General features: G+C 39.7%; 1 protein-coding gene and 1 pseudogene across 2 annotated transcripts; both read right to left on the reverse strand.

Annotated features, from left to right (window-relative positions):
• Nucleotides 1-6009: 6009 nt before the first annotated feature.
• LOC143548011 (trehalose-phosphate phosphatase A-like) lies at nucleotides 6010-7736 on the reverse strand (annotated as a pseudogene). Its single transcript, XR_013137874.1, has 10 exons — nucleotides 7584-7736; nucleotides 7334-7474; nucleotides 7195-7266; nucleotides 6967-7122; nucleotides 6782-6883; nucleotides 6636-6713; nucleotides 6484-6553; nucleotides 6339-6409; nucleotides 6153-6245; nucleotides 6010-6069 (listed from the first exon to the last, which is right to left on the reverse strand). The product of XR_013137874.1 is annotated as a trehalose-phosphate phosphatase A-like (transcript).
• Nucleotides 7737-9988: 2252 nt separating this feature from the next.
• LOC143547987 (trehalose-phosphate phosphatase A-like) lies at nucleotides 9989-11985 on the reverse strand. The gene is made up of 11 exons (XM_077039265.1): nucleotides 11686-11985; nucleotides 11455-11595; nucleotides 11314-11385; nucleotides 11074-11172; nucleotides 10939-10995; nucleotides 10754-10855; nucleotides 10587-10664; nucleotides 10449-10518; nucleotides 10290-10360; nucleotides 10100-10196; nucleotides 9989-10023 (listed from the first exon to the last, which is right to left on the reverse strand). The coding sequence occupies exons 1-11, from the start codon at nucleotides 11947-11949 to the stop codon at nucleotides 9989-9991; spliced, it is 1086 nt and encodes a 361-aa protein (XP_076895380.1). The 5' UTR covers nucleotides 11950-11985.
• Nucleotides 11986-14948: the final 2963 nt, after the last annotated feature.

The following is a 14948-nucleotide window of genomic DNA, read 5'->3' on the forward strand; positions in this document are numbered from 1 at the left end:
GCAGTTAGGAAAAGATGAAGAAAAATCTAAAGGCCAAAAAAAAAAAAAAAAAAAAAAAAAAAAAAACCCTAAGCACCTGTAGGGTCGATCACAAGCCGATAGCCACCGAACCCATCGCCTGAACCTAGAGGAAATCCATCCAGAAGGTCGGGCAGATGGGAAGGTGACAAAGATTGGCGAGAAGCCCGCGCGTACCTGATGGGCCGGCCGTCGGGGCCGGTGGCGGAGGCATAGTAGCGGCCGCCGTGGTCGCTGCCCGCGGTCACCGCCGCAGAATCCGCAGCAATCGTAACCGCCGGTTCGGTGAAAGATGCTGTAAAAATCGCACTTACCACCGGCGGTGACGTCATCTCAGCTGGAACAGTCGGCTCAAGGGAGCGAGCAACTGATCCAGCGGAAGCAGGCGCGGGCGCCTGGGTCGTCGCCTCAGGTAGGCTGACCGAGCCTACCGTCATCGGCGGAGGGGTACTCCTCTGCGCTCCACCCTGGAATGCGTCAACATCCACGCCTGCACAAGAAGATAAGTGTTTCAATAAATTCATGAAGTATGATAAATCTACAAAGATAAGGATGTTTGTACTTACGGGTTTTCTTGAGCCTGAACGTACGGACGGGCGGGGATGAGCCCGATGGAGCCGGTCTCTTGATGCCGGTCACCGTCGTCGTCGTTGGTTCTCTGGAGGTAACAGTCGTAGCCTCCGGAGCAGTGGTCTTCTCACCACCGGGGTTCCCCGCCACCTCTTCACTATCTGACTCGGTGTCAGATAGAAGCACCGGATCAGCTGTGGAGGCCACCTTCTCCTTCCCTTTCCCGCCGGCAGCCTTCTTCTTCCGCACCTGCGGAGGACCATCTGCGGATTCCTCAGAAGAAGACAGGATGTCAGGAATTCCAGCAGCGGGTACAGCATTGAGGGGTTGAGGATAGAGTATCGCCTTACCTGGCCGCCGGTGGCTCAGGATCTCGTGGCCCAGCGGATAGACCTCCACAAACCGATCCGCTGTTTGTTCCAGGATGGGCAACTCGTTCTCGTCTAGAGCACGAGTACCCACCCGCACGGGACCGTCAGCTTCCCGGGGGTACAGGAGCGACTCCAAATCGTTCCCCTCTGAAAGAAAAGAAACAGTTAGAAGACAAACTCGTATCAGCAAGAAAGACAAGACATACCATAAGGAGTAGAGTTCAAACCGTATTCGAGAAGGATGGGAACCTGAGACGCCTCCTTCCATACCCGGCTCATCCCCAGCATCACCATCCCGGACTCCGCAAACCGGTAAACCGGAGATTGGACCCGAGATATCTTCGAAAACCATTCCGCCTCCTGGTAGTTGGTGGCGTGAAGGCTCGGAATTGCTTGGCCATTTTTAAACTTCATGGCAATGGGGATGGCGCGGGCAGAAATGTAGAAGAACTCCCGCTTCCACGATCGGAGACTGCGCTCGGTCGCGCAAATCTTCAAACCCTTAATACGGGTTGTCAGGGTGTACCACCCCTGGATGCACCTCCAAGTATAGAAGGTCATCAGGCGGTCCACATAGGGCTAAATACCCAGAATCCGGCACACCCCTCTAAGTGCCGGATCTTGGCAATCGCCATCGGATGCACCTCGGTCAGGTGCACACCGTGCCTCTCCAGGACACGGTACACAAACTTTGTCAATGGGAACCTAAGGTTCCCATAAACAAAGAATGCAGCATATACCCCGATCTTGCCGCTGGGGGCATCGTACACAGTCTGGTGGGGTTCAGGAAACTCAGGCTCAAGAGACTCAAGCATGAATTTCCTGACGACATACTGGTACAGATCGACAGGTAGAGCACACTGGCACTCGCCAGCAGTACTCCTATCGTCGGCTACAGCTTCAGCATCATGGGAAGACATATTGCAGAGGAAGAAGAAACGATTTCGGAGGAATGCTCAACTGAATAAGGGAGTATTCACCAGAAATCGCCTTAGAGATGAAGAGAAGAAGTGAAGGTGTGAATTACAAAGGACCCTCTCCCCCTTTATATAGTGATCGCAATTAATGCGGTGAATTTAATGCGAAGGAGAGAGAAATTGAAGATGCAATGAAACCGTGACATGTGGCACCAGGCAAGCTGGCAACAGCTGTTGACAGGACGAGTGTCATTAATTTCGCGGCCACGCGCCCGAAAAATCGCACCCACGCGCCGTAAAAAGCGTCTGGAATGACCATATGATGTCACGTCGCCATAACTTCCTGCACGTCCTGACACAGTCAGAAGAAACCGGCGCACGACGACTGTTCTTATCCTTTCACCAACTTCAAATTTCAAAGATTCAAAAAGATTCGAAAAGTACGCGGGAAAAACCCCTTACCCTGGCTATCCAGTTCACCGTAAGACGGCTGCGGGTACAGTGTTAAGGCAAAACCCTTCACATACCTAGCACCCGCAGGGAACAGAAGCCAAGAGTACCCAATTATGAAGCCGGATGCGGGTACAGTGTTAAGGCAAAACCCTTCGCATACCTAGCACCCGCAGGGCACGGAAACCGGAAAAACCCAACTATGAAGTCGGGTGCGGGTACAGTGTTAAGGCAAAACCCTTCACATACCTGGCACCCGCAGGGAACGGAAACCGGAAAAAACCCGACTATAAAGCCGGGTGCGGGTACAGTGTTAAGGCAAAACCCTTCACATACCTAGCACCCACAGGGAAGTGAAGCCGAGAATATCTTGGCATTCCACCCAACTACAAAACGGGCACAGGTACAGTGTTAAGGCAAAACCCTCCACATACCTAACACCCGTAAAAAGTCATACCTCGGCACCCAATTGTAAGTCGGGCGCGGGTACAGTGTTAAGGCAAAACCCTTCACATACCTAGCGCCCGCAGGAGTTTAAACGCCAGGAACACCTCGGCAACCATAAGTCAGGTGCGGGTACAGTGTTAAGGCAAAACCCTTCACGCACCTAGCCCTGCAGGGATTTAACGCCAGGGATACCTTGGGAGTAAAGTAACTAATAAGACGAAGTGCGGGTACAGCGTCAAGGCAAAACCCTTCGCATACCGAGCACTCCACGGGAATTGAAACCAAGAAGGATCTTCTGGGCCATGCTTGCAGAAACGGGATTAACATCCCCGCATAGCAGGAACGTCAAGAACTAGATTGTTTGAAACTTCAGGATGGAATTGGTGGTTATAACATGATTGTTCACTATGTTCAAAACCACCAAGACCTCATGGAGAATCTACACAAAAGGTTCTAAACGCTCCTGACTTGCGGGGAGGTTACAGACCTATCCGCATCATCCCAGAGATCAAGCAGAACATTGGGAAATTCTGCGTGACATTGGGAAACCCGTGGGTAAGACTTCCCGCGGAAAACCCATAAAACTAAACCCTTTTCAAAAACCCCTTGCTTAAGTCCAAAAGTTCACCTCACTTTATTAAACATTCATGAGAAGAACATTGGACTGGGGGGACTTGAAGAGGTAGGTCCCAGCAGAGGTGGTTAGGACCCGCAAGACTCCCTTAAAAGGAGACGTCTGCGCAGTTGAACACGCAAGACTCCTTAAACGGACGTCTGCGCAGTTGAACCCGCAGACTTCACCATAGGGACGTCTGCGCCGCGACCTACCAAACCCGCAGGACCCACCACGCTCAGAGTTGTGACGACCTCACATGCAGTACGCAAGCTGGTCCCGCAGGAAATGCCTCCCTATGGTTTCCAAGTATTCGCCTGTTCCCGCAGGTGTGGATACCCGCCATTAGGGACTGGCCACCCGCGCAGCATGGCTACACGCATAAGGCTCAAACTCGTAATAATTCAGTAGTCACCTGAAGAAGGAATGAGCAAAGTCGGGAACATTCCCGCATAAAGGCGGGAGGGGGAAAACTCCCGCCTAAATGAGCCAGTCCGTATAATAATGGAGGATCTTTAGTGTGATACCTGACGAGGTATGGACAAAAGATCTGACCAAGGATACGACAGCTCACTGACAGCAGCATGGCAGACAACACGCCACAGCACTGTGACCAATAGCCGCCGCCTACTCACCAACTCCTGCCATACCACGTGCCTAGCCTGTAGTTGGTGGAAAAGGAAAAGTGAACAGCACGCCTGGTCACTGTCAGTCGCTGCCTATCCACCAATTACCAGCAGAGCACGTGTGTAGGCCACAGTTGGCAGAGTACTAGGCCGGCTAAACCTCCTCGGAAACCCACCTTCGGCTATAAAAGACATCAAATGATATTATCATTTCATCATCTTATATCATCTAATATCTTGTATAATTTACCTGATAACTGCTCTAGTATTCTTAATATACTTTTATATTCAAAGAGTAATATAGACTGATTCTCACGCCGGAGGGTGGTCACAAGGAGGAACCCCCCCCCCCCCCCCCCTTTCTTAGTGACGAGCTCACGGTGTCTGTTTTGCAGGTTATCGGAAGAACCGTCTTGCCGGAATTAACCCCTCGTGGGAAACGTCTATCTAACCCTCAGGTTACTCGTAATCTGTCGGGGTTCGACTGGTGTTTCTTCAAAGCTCTTGTCATATTCGTTCGGTTCTTTTACAGTCTTAGGACCGTTGTTACTTCGAGCATCGTATTTTCATTTTAATTATAAAAATAATTATTATTTCATTAACAGAGATAGAAACACGGTGTCGATTCTCAACCACAAAGAACAGAGATTTTAACCCAACGATCTACGTGGGCCAACTTTAGTCAATTTACCACGTGCTCACGTGATGCCTGTTTTAACAATTTATTACAAAAATATGGTACAACTCAAAAATGGCCAATTAGTTGTAGGCTAGATTGCCACACAACTGGCAAACAGAAATACACATAAAAATAAATAAATAAATAAATAATGATGAAGGGCTAATTTGGTAATTTAAAATGAAAATAAAACAACAAAATAAATAGTAAATAAAATAAAGCGTCAAGCAAGCCTGCTTTAGTTGTCTTAAGTTAAAGAAGCCAGCTCAAGTTCAATTTGCCTCTAGTATGTGTCGAGGCTGTTTGTGGCAATAGATGATGGTGTGACGACACTGGCTTTGGTTGTTGAGGTGGAGGTGACTAAGGCCTAGGTGGGTGGCGGTGATTATTTATTGATCCAGGTTAGAGTTTTATAAAAAAGAAAATAGGAAGTCATGGTATGGGACCACACTTTTTTTTTTTAAATGTCACAAATATATCATATTACTAAAAAAATGTCAAATCAACAAGAATACTAACAAAGTTTGTGTAACGAGTGAAAGTTGATGGCATTTAAATCCAAGTTGGACTAAAGCGTCAAGCACGCCTACTCGAGCTGTCTTAAGTTAATCAAGCCAGCTTGAGCTCAAACTTAGCTTGTCTCATTTACTTAACACGAGTTGCATTTCCTGTCTTTTAACTTAACATGGACAATAGAGTGACGAATCTTGATTGTAAATACATATATTTTAATAAGTATACTTTGGGGCATCTAGTTTTAAGCAAGGTTCTCTTTTGAATCTTTAATGAATAAAAAAGCAAGAATATATATATATATATATATATATATATATATATATATATATATATATAGGCTAAGTATAAAATGAAAACCCACTTGAGTTGTGAAAACTCCATAAACATATTCTCAACCACATGTTTTTAATTAATGTTTAAATCTTGTGGTTCACAATTAAAGTGAATAAAAATGTAAATATAAATATAACTTTTTCTCTCTCCTGAAAACATATATAAAAATTAGTTAAAAAATAGCAAAACATTTTTTTTGATGTTTCGATGTTTTGTATTAAATGTTACAACATATATTACATGTAACAAAAAAAACGATGTTACTTAGGGTTTTCGCGAGTTTTCACAACTCAAATGGGTTTTCATTTTAACCTTACCCTATATATATAAACAAGACTATTTTCTAACATACACAAATAATAGGCAAACTCAAGAAACAAGATTAATGCATAGAAAAATAAAACTGTCATAAGTTAATAAACTTCACAAAAAATATAATCTAAAAGAAAAATATTTTTAATATATTTGAGTCAGCAGATCACAAAACAGCCGCATTGTATTTCGCTAGTAAGTTGATAAACTCCATCACCTGTGCATACCAAATTTATAAATCTATTTATTCATTCAAACAATAATGAGGTTTAAATAATATACGCATGACAACAAACAAACCTCTGATGTATCCCTAAGAGAATAATATGCAGTGCTTTCTTTCGGAGCAGGAGTCACCAAGATCCCATAACCGCGACCACCCTCTCTTAAATACTGTTTTAATGTTTTTTAATAAAATGATTTAGAAAGTTTTATGCATTGTGTAAACGGGTCACCATTAGTCGGTATTATAGTAATTAAGTTTACCTTGAATGCATCTTCATCGGTTTTGTCATCCCCTATGTATATAGGGAGCACATCATCACGGTTACTTAAGCCTACAAAACACGTCACGCTTAGCTATTATGTTATAAAATATATTACTTTCATGAAAACTGAATTCTTTACTAACCTAGTGATTTAAGTAGGAACTCAACAGCCTTCCCCTTGTCCCACTTAATCACGGGGCGGATCTCTAATACCTAAAAAATATAAAAACAAAACAAAAGTTAAGGAAACTGAATTTCATCAAACTTAATTCGTATGAAATAGAAGTTACAATACCATTCGCCCGTGTGTCAGTCACAGACATGGATAATTTTTCATAGTGTCTTTAACATATTGTGCAACTGTTTCCCAATTCTGTAATTATATAAAAAAACAATTAGATACTAAAAAAAATTATTAAGCTAATAATAGCGAAGCGTTACCTTTTCATCCACGTTGCGATAGTGCACCGAGACACAAAACTTGTTGTCTTCAACTTTTGCTCCTTCTATGTTCTTCATTATCTCAACAAGTGACACGAAAACCTATTTCAAATATGCACGCGCTATAAGTATTATAAAACGGGAAGCTATTGCTACAAAACTTAAAGCAAGCTTGAAATATTAACCTCTTTGATCATTGGTAAAAACTCGGTAGCAGGCTCGTACAAGCTTCCTTCAGTAACCTCGGTTGTTTGATCGGCTAGAGACTGGACCGGACGCAATATATCCATGCCATGGCTACCCGCATAATATAGTTCTTTCAATCCTACAAAGTTGTATACCTGAAAAACATATAACCGATTAAAACTAAATTTTTATTAAAGTTAATGGTAAAGCTAACGACTATAAAGTACCTTTGCGCGGCTTCTGCCACTAACAATTGCTGTTGGAATGCACTTTGCGACGTTTCGAACAGCAGCACGCATCTGTTTAAGAGTAGGTGTTAAAAACATTATATAAAATAATGAACCAAACTAGATATTAGATTCGTACCGCTTCTGACATAAAGGCATGATCTGGATTGTCCACAATCGGGGCTAACGTTCCATCGTAATCTAGAAACAATGCTATCGGCTTTCCTTTTGCACTAGTCACAATTTGTACGATGGAAGTAAGCGCAGACGGATACTTAACCTACAAAACAAAAACAATTTAAAAAAAAGTTAACATTAACAGGTAATTTATTAATTTGTGTCAAATATTAAAAACGAATGTGAAGAAAGTGACAAATGAAATACAATACCATCCAGTCGCGGTAAGCTAGTTCATTCGAAAACTCAGAGCCGTTGTTTTTATTAATATTTTTCCTTGGTGAAGAAGATTTCATGGCATCCAACCAGCTAACGGGTGTCGGGTCGATTAGTATCGGGGCAATGTGACTAGCCTTAAGATCCATTATGTTATGTAACTGTTCAATATAAGAATTTAACTAGATGGTAATTAACAACTAACAGTATGTGCAACAATATAACATAGAAAAATAAGAACATATAACAGCACAAATAATGGAAAAATAGGTACCAATATAATCAGATTCTAACACAGCTTTCGTTTGTAACAATTAAAAAATTCAGGAATAGCTCAACATATATAAGATCAAACATTTTATATTTAGCATATATTTATTACCTTATAATTATTGATTTACTATCTCGAAATAGGTAATTATGATTTTAAATATATTTTTTTTAGTGCAAAATGGTAAATTTTAAATTTAAATATAATTTGCATATAGCATGAAAGAAAGTGAAAGTCTATGGTATTCACCAGTGTTGCAAAAATCCCGACTATGCGTCGATTAATCCTCGATTAATTGCTATTCCCCACTTTACTGATTAATTTTTGGCTAGTCGGTCAATTAACCGGTCAATGGTCAAATACGGCCAAAATCAGGATTAATCGGCTTTTTCTGGTGAGGTTCTGGCCAAAATTGGCAATTTCGGTCGAAATTCCAGCCAAAATCAACGGTTTCTGACGAGATTTCAGCAAAAACCATTGATTTCCAGCAAAATCAAGCCAATTTCCGACCAAAATGTGTTTGTGTATGTATCAAACTGAAAATTACATATAAAAATGTTTACGTGTATAAATAAAATTGAAAATTATACATTAAAGTCTGATATGATTAATTCCGCAACTCACCGTCCTACTAGCAACTAGCGATTTTTACAACATTGATATTCAAAAAGTTGATTTTATTCATTGAAAAATATACAAAGATACAACCTATTCTAGTGGAGATATTCGATAAATCTCTAATTATAATTATTATACATAAATACAAAGATATACAAAATATGTTCTAATAATAGAGATAACGTGTGATATAGTTCAATATGTGCTAAATATATATCATATTAATCAGTTCTAGATAAACATACTCAACAGTCAACACGATAAAGAAATCATGTTAATTAGCATTAGGGGTGTAAACAGGGATGGGCATTTATTACCGAATATCGGTACCGTACCAATACCAACCGAGCACGGTCGCCGGTCGGTAGTGGTATGGGTATTTGTTTTTTCATGTTTTCAGTATCGGTACCATTCGATTTAGGTATTTTTAATGGTACCGGTACTGATCGATTCCGAAACAAAAAATCAATACATTATTTGGTATATGGTTTTACTCGTTTTTGGTACTAGTAAGATATCAATTTCATTCCTAGGTGTAAACGAGCTTAGCCGAGGTCAACTAAACTTGAGCTCGGCTCGTTTTGACATACGAGAGCTCGAAGCTAGCTAACACGTCTCAAACCGGTACCAACCAAACACAGTCGGTACCTATACTGGTATTTGTCTTTTCATGTTTTTGGTGTCGGTACTATTCAGTTTCGGTATTTTCAATGGTACCGATGTCGATCGGCACCGAACGGAAAAATCAATACGGTATTTGTATATGGTTTACAACTTTACATCTTTTCGGTATCGCTATTTTTTTGTTACGGTACCGGTTTGGTACCGATCTCATTCCTAGTGCCATGTAAACAAGCCAAGCACAAGTTCGACTAGAATTGAGCCTGGATCATTTTGACTTACGAGAGCTTAAGCTCTTATTAGTTTCAAGCTCAACAAGTCTCAAACTCGGCTCATTTTGACTTATGATAGCTCAAAGTCTCAAACTCGGCTCATTGGGGACTGTAAACAAGGCCCCGTATTTGGCCCAAAGCAGAACCTTTCAAGATATCTAGCTTTTAACAAGCTAGCTTAAGCTCAAACTCAATTCGTCTCGTTTACCAACTTACTTAACACGGGTTTACAACACCATTTCCTTGTCTTTTAACATTACATAAAGAGTGATGGATCAAAATACATATTTAACACGTATACCTTTTGAGGTATTCAGTTTTTAAAACGGTTCTATACTGAATTATTTAATCATAAATGAATAAAAAGGAGAAATAAAAAAAAATGCTTGTTTTCTAACACACAAATAGTAAGCAAAAGTTAAAACACAAGATAAATTCATAGACAAATAGAATTGCCATGTAAACTAATAAAATTTACAATATATAAACTGAAAGATTTACAATTGGCGGATAAAGAAGGGCTCACGTAATTCCTTAAATTTATTCTTCATAATAATAATAACCGTCTTTGTTCACATTGTTAATATATTACAAGTCAGCGGATCATAAAACGGACTTCTTATGCATCGCTAGTAAGTTGATAAACTCCATCACCTGTACATGCATACCAAATTTATATACATTTAGTTAATATTTATATATTTATAGGCATGCCAAGCTGACAACAAACAAACCTCTGATGGATCCCTAAGAGAATAATATGCACTGCTTTCTTTCGGAGCAGGAGTCACCAAGATCCCATAACCGCAACCACCCTCTCTTAAATACTGTTTTAATGTTTTTTAATAAAATGATTTAGAAAGTTTTATGCATTGTGTAAACGGGTCACCATTAGTCGGTATTATAGTAATTAAGTTTACCTTGAATGCATCTTCATCGGTTCTGTCATCCCCTACATATATAGGGAGCACGTCATCACAGTTACTTAAGCCTACAAAAACACCGTCACGATTAGGTATTGGTATTATGTTAAAGACGATAACTTTTCATGTTAACTGAGCTTTTTAGTTTTTACTAACCGAGTGATTCAAGTACGAACTCAACAGCCTTCCCCTTGTCCCACTTAAGCACGGGGCGGACCTCTAAAACCTAAACAATACAAAAGTTAAGCGAGCTCAATTTTATTAAATTTATTTTCTGTGAAATAAGCTTCATACCATTCGCCCGTGCGTCAATCTCAGACGTGGATACTTTTCCAAAGTGTCATTAACATGCTGTGCTACCGTTTCCCAATCCTGTATTTTAAAACAAAAAAAAAAAGTAAGGCATTGAAGATTGAAGATTGAAGAAATATCTATGTAAGCAAATAATGTTGAAATATTACCTTTTCGTCCACATTACGATAGTGCACCGAGACACAGAACTTGTTGTCTTCAACTGTTGCCCCTTCTATGCTCTTCATTATCTCAACAAGTGACACAAAAACCTGCTTCGAATATGAAAGTGTTGCAAGTATTATAAAACGGGAATCTAGGGCTACAGAACTTAAAGCAAGTTAGAAATATTAACCTCGTTGATTATTGGAAGAAATTCGGTAGCAGGCTGGTACAAGTTTCCTTCTGTAACCTAAGTTAAACAAAGTAACAAGATTTAGATGTATGATTCACATAATTATTTATGCAAAAATGTCATAACTTTTGCTACCTCAGTGGTTTGATCAGCTAGAGACTGAGCGGGCCCCAATATATCCATGCCGTGACTACCGGCATAATATAGTTCTTTCAAGCCTACAAATTTGTGAACCTGCGAAAACATAGCAAGATATTAAATATAACAGATTATCAACCTAGCTCTTCATAAAAGTTAATGGTAAAGCTAACGACAGTAAAGTACCTTAGCACGACTTCATAAAAGTTAATGGTAAAGCTAACGACAGTAAAGTACCTTAGCACGACTTCTGCCACTAATAATTGCGGTTGGAATGTATTTTGACACATTTCTCACTGCAGCACGCATCTGGTTACAAGTAGGTGTTAAAAACATTGGACCATATTGCATTAGTTAAATTAGATATTAGATTCTCACAGCATTTGACATAAAGGCGTGATCTGGATTGTCAACAATCGGGGCTAACGTTCCATCATAGTCAAGAAACAATGCTATCCTCTTTCCCATTGCATTAGTTGCAATCGGTTCAATAGAGATAAGTGCAGATGGATACTTAAGCTGCAAAACAAAAGCAATATAAAAAAAACTTAATATCTAATTTGGATTACATGTTTAAAAAGAAAGTGACAAACGAAAATAGGAATATACCATCCAGTTGCGGTAAGCAACTTCATTTGACAAATCAGAGCCGCTGTTTTTAATAATATTCCTTGGAGAAGAAGATTTCATGGCATCCAACAAGTTAGTAGAACGGAAATCATCAAGCAGTCCCGGTTTTTTCCGTAACAGAGCTTGAGAAAAGACTCCAGAGGATGAGTATGGCGGTAATGAATCATGAACTCCTAATCTTGGTTTGTTAACGGGTGTGGGGTCAGTCAGTATCGGGGCGCTGTGGTTAGCCTTAAGATCCATTATGTTCTGTAGATGTTCAGTATAAGAATTTAATTAGATGGTGTAACAGCATATGGAACTGTATAATATGGTCCAATGTTTGGGAAGCATTGAATAGGACAAGTCACAAGAGTATATTATATATACCAACAAAAAGTGAAATGAATATAGACTTATAAAGTTATAATGAATTAGCTTGCCAACTACATACCCATATTTAATACAACTAAGCATATGTAGACTTAGCTTTCTAAGCATAACTACTTAATGTATCATTTAAAACACATACAAACAACTAACAACATAACAACAACCATAATGAGTAAATACAATAAGAAAAACCATTGTAAGTGCTTTAATAAAAAGGAAGAATGAGTCAGTGTTCCAGTTATGATGAAAGAGAACTAAGCAAATGAGTACAAATTACAGAACTGAACCAAAAAAAAATCACAAAAATTCAAAACTAAAAAAAGTGAAATAAACAAACAAATATTAATAAATCAGCATAGAATCCATTTGCAAAATACAAGAAACTTATAGGCAATTCTTCTTATAAATACCATTGAAAGATCAGTTTTCTTTTAGTCATGCAGATTGCTAAAATTTCTTTGCAATGCAAATACAAGTATAAAACTACACAGATCATGAACTACATATAGCTTCAATAATAGACAAATAAGAACAACACATAATTTCATTGAATCAATGGTAAATAATAAACTGCTAGACCTAAACAATATCTCAATCATACATTTATAAAATTTTCAGTACCAGAAAAATAGGTACCAAAATATCAGATTTTAGCCCAGCATTCATTTCCTACCATTCAAAAACCCATGAATAGGTCCACAAAAATAAGATCAAATACTTTTACAACACAATCAGTTCTAAAAACACCTACTCAAAACTGTAAACAAATTATTATAGGGATGACCATTTGCCGAATACCGGTACCAACAGAACACAATTGGTATCAGTACAGGTATTTGTCTTTTCATGTTTTCAGTATCGGTATTCCAATGGTACCGGTACCAAACCGAAAAAATCAGCACAGTATCCGATATATTTTTTTAATCGTTTTCGGTATCGGTATTTTTTGGTTCAGTACCAGTTCGGTACCAATCTCATCCCTAGACCCTAGGTGTTAACAAGCTGAGCCGAGCCGAGCCGAGCTGAGCCCAAGCTCGACTAGGCTCGTTTTGACTTACGACTTACAAAAGCATGAGCTCGACCAGACCATCACTATTTTTCAGTCACTACAGGTATGGTACTGATCTTATCCCAGGGTGTAGACGAGCCAAACTAGCCTATGCCCGAGCTCGGCTAGTTTTGACTTTCGAGAGCTCGAACACGGAGCCATTTGTTTTGACTTACGAGAGCTTGAGCTCGACTAGGCAAGGGCATCAGTGTTTTTCGGTTCACTACCGGTACAGTACCACAAATCTCATCCCTATGTGTAGGCAAGCCGAGCCAAGCCGAGCTTGACTAGGCTTGAGCTCGGCTCGTTTCGACTTTCGAGAGTTCAAACACAAACTCGAGTTCGGCTCATTTTGACTTACAAGAGCTTGAGCTCGACTAGGCTAGACTACCGGTATTTTCCGGTTCACTACCGGTACAGTATCGATCTCATCCTACGCGTAGACAACTAGCCAAGCCGTCGCCGAGCCGAGCTTCATTAAGCTCAAGCTCGGCTCCTTTTGACTTTTTATAGCTCGAGTTCACTTTAACTTACGAGAGCTCAATCTTGGCTCGTTTCAAGGCTCTTTTTCTAAAGCTCGAGCTCTCGTAACACGAAGCTAACTAACACGTTTCGATCTCGGCTTCGTTTCGACCTCTTTTTCATACGATTATACATCAAATTAGATCAACGTTACCGCGTTACGTCACATACTCACATACGTTCTATAAACAGTATATTCTGAAGCTTCGATTCAACTCTCTAAATCGAACGTGTAATTATAATTAACCTTCAAATGCCAGACAACGAGTCGTCAACAAACTAATTAACAATAACAACAACAATAATAACAATAGTAATAATAATAATAATATGATGATGATGATGATGATGAAGAGAATGAAACGGCATTACCTTGGAGTCCAATTAGCTTTAACTTTAACAAATAAACCCTAGAAAACAAGCAGAAATGAAGAAGATATATATCCGTACAAAACGCGTATACGTAAGAAGATGAATAAAGAAAGAAAGAAAGAAAGAAAGGAGAGTAAAGGAGGGTTAATGAAGAGGTTTAAATAGAGATGATTTATTATTATTATTATTATTATTTGAATAAGAGTCGCGGTTAGGTGGCGCGTGAGAGAGTGGAGGAAGTGGACCAAACGTGGTGACACGTGGAAGGAGATGAGTACACCTGTGATACAGTCAGATCTGAGTTGGAAGAAGTGTGGTCGCTTTCGGTTACAGCTGGATTGGGGATTGGTGAAAACGAACGTCGGTGGCGGTTAGGAAAGGAAACCATGACCTTTCGTTGGTTCGATACAGTTTTCTCAACTACTTCTTCCTTTCATTTATTATTATTTGGCCTATTCAAACATTAGTTATACCAATCCAGTCTGTTTGATAGCCTGTTAACAGTTATTAAGATACTATTTTTTAGTGGCTTGTAATCTTTTAATGGCTAAGAAGTAGACTTAGATCTGAATTAATTAAGATGTAGCCTTTTAACCATCCATACTTAAGGCTACCTCTTATAACCATTAAGAGGTTATAAGTCATTAATAGTTAGCCTCTCAATTACTGTTAAGAGGCTACCAAACAGCCTCTTACATGACTTGTATGGTACGTATATGACAACATAAAAAAAAGGTGATTATGCATGTAAAAAGGAGTAGAATATGTGTTAGCATCACATGGGCATTTGGGGTTTTCAATTTCACATTTGGCATTACAAAAATTGTGTCGTGATTGGGTGAAATTTGAAATGTCTTCAAGGCTCTTAATTTTATTTAAAAAGAGAGGTTATGCATATGTTGATTTAGGTTTTGCATTTAAAATAGTG

The sequence above is a fragment of the Bidens hawaiensis genome, unplaced genomic scaffold, assembly GCF_021521415.1.
Source record: "Bidens hawaiensis isolate Kalapana, Puna unplaced genomic scaffold, B.hawaiensis_p1.1 tig00014899_1, whole genome shotgun sequence".
NCBI classification, from domain to species: Eukaryota; Viridiplantae; Streptophyta; class Magnoliopsida; order Asterales; family Asteraceae; genus Bidens; species Bidens hawaiensis.

Coding starts and splice junctions, on each gene's coding strand:
- LOC143547987 (XM_077039265.1), bottom strand. CDS start 11,949: ATGGATCTTAAGGCTAACCACAGCGCCCCGATACTGACTGACCCCACA. Junction 10,856..10,938: donor TTCTTCCAATAATCAACGAG/GTTAATATTTCT, acceptor TATTCGAAGCAG/GTTTTTGTGTCACTTGTTGA. Junction 10,024..10,099: donor TAGGGATCCATCAGAGGTTT/GTTTGTTGTCAG, acceptor ATGCATGTACAG/GTGATGGAGTTTATCAACTT.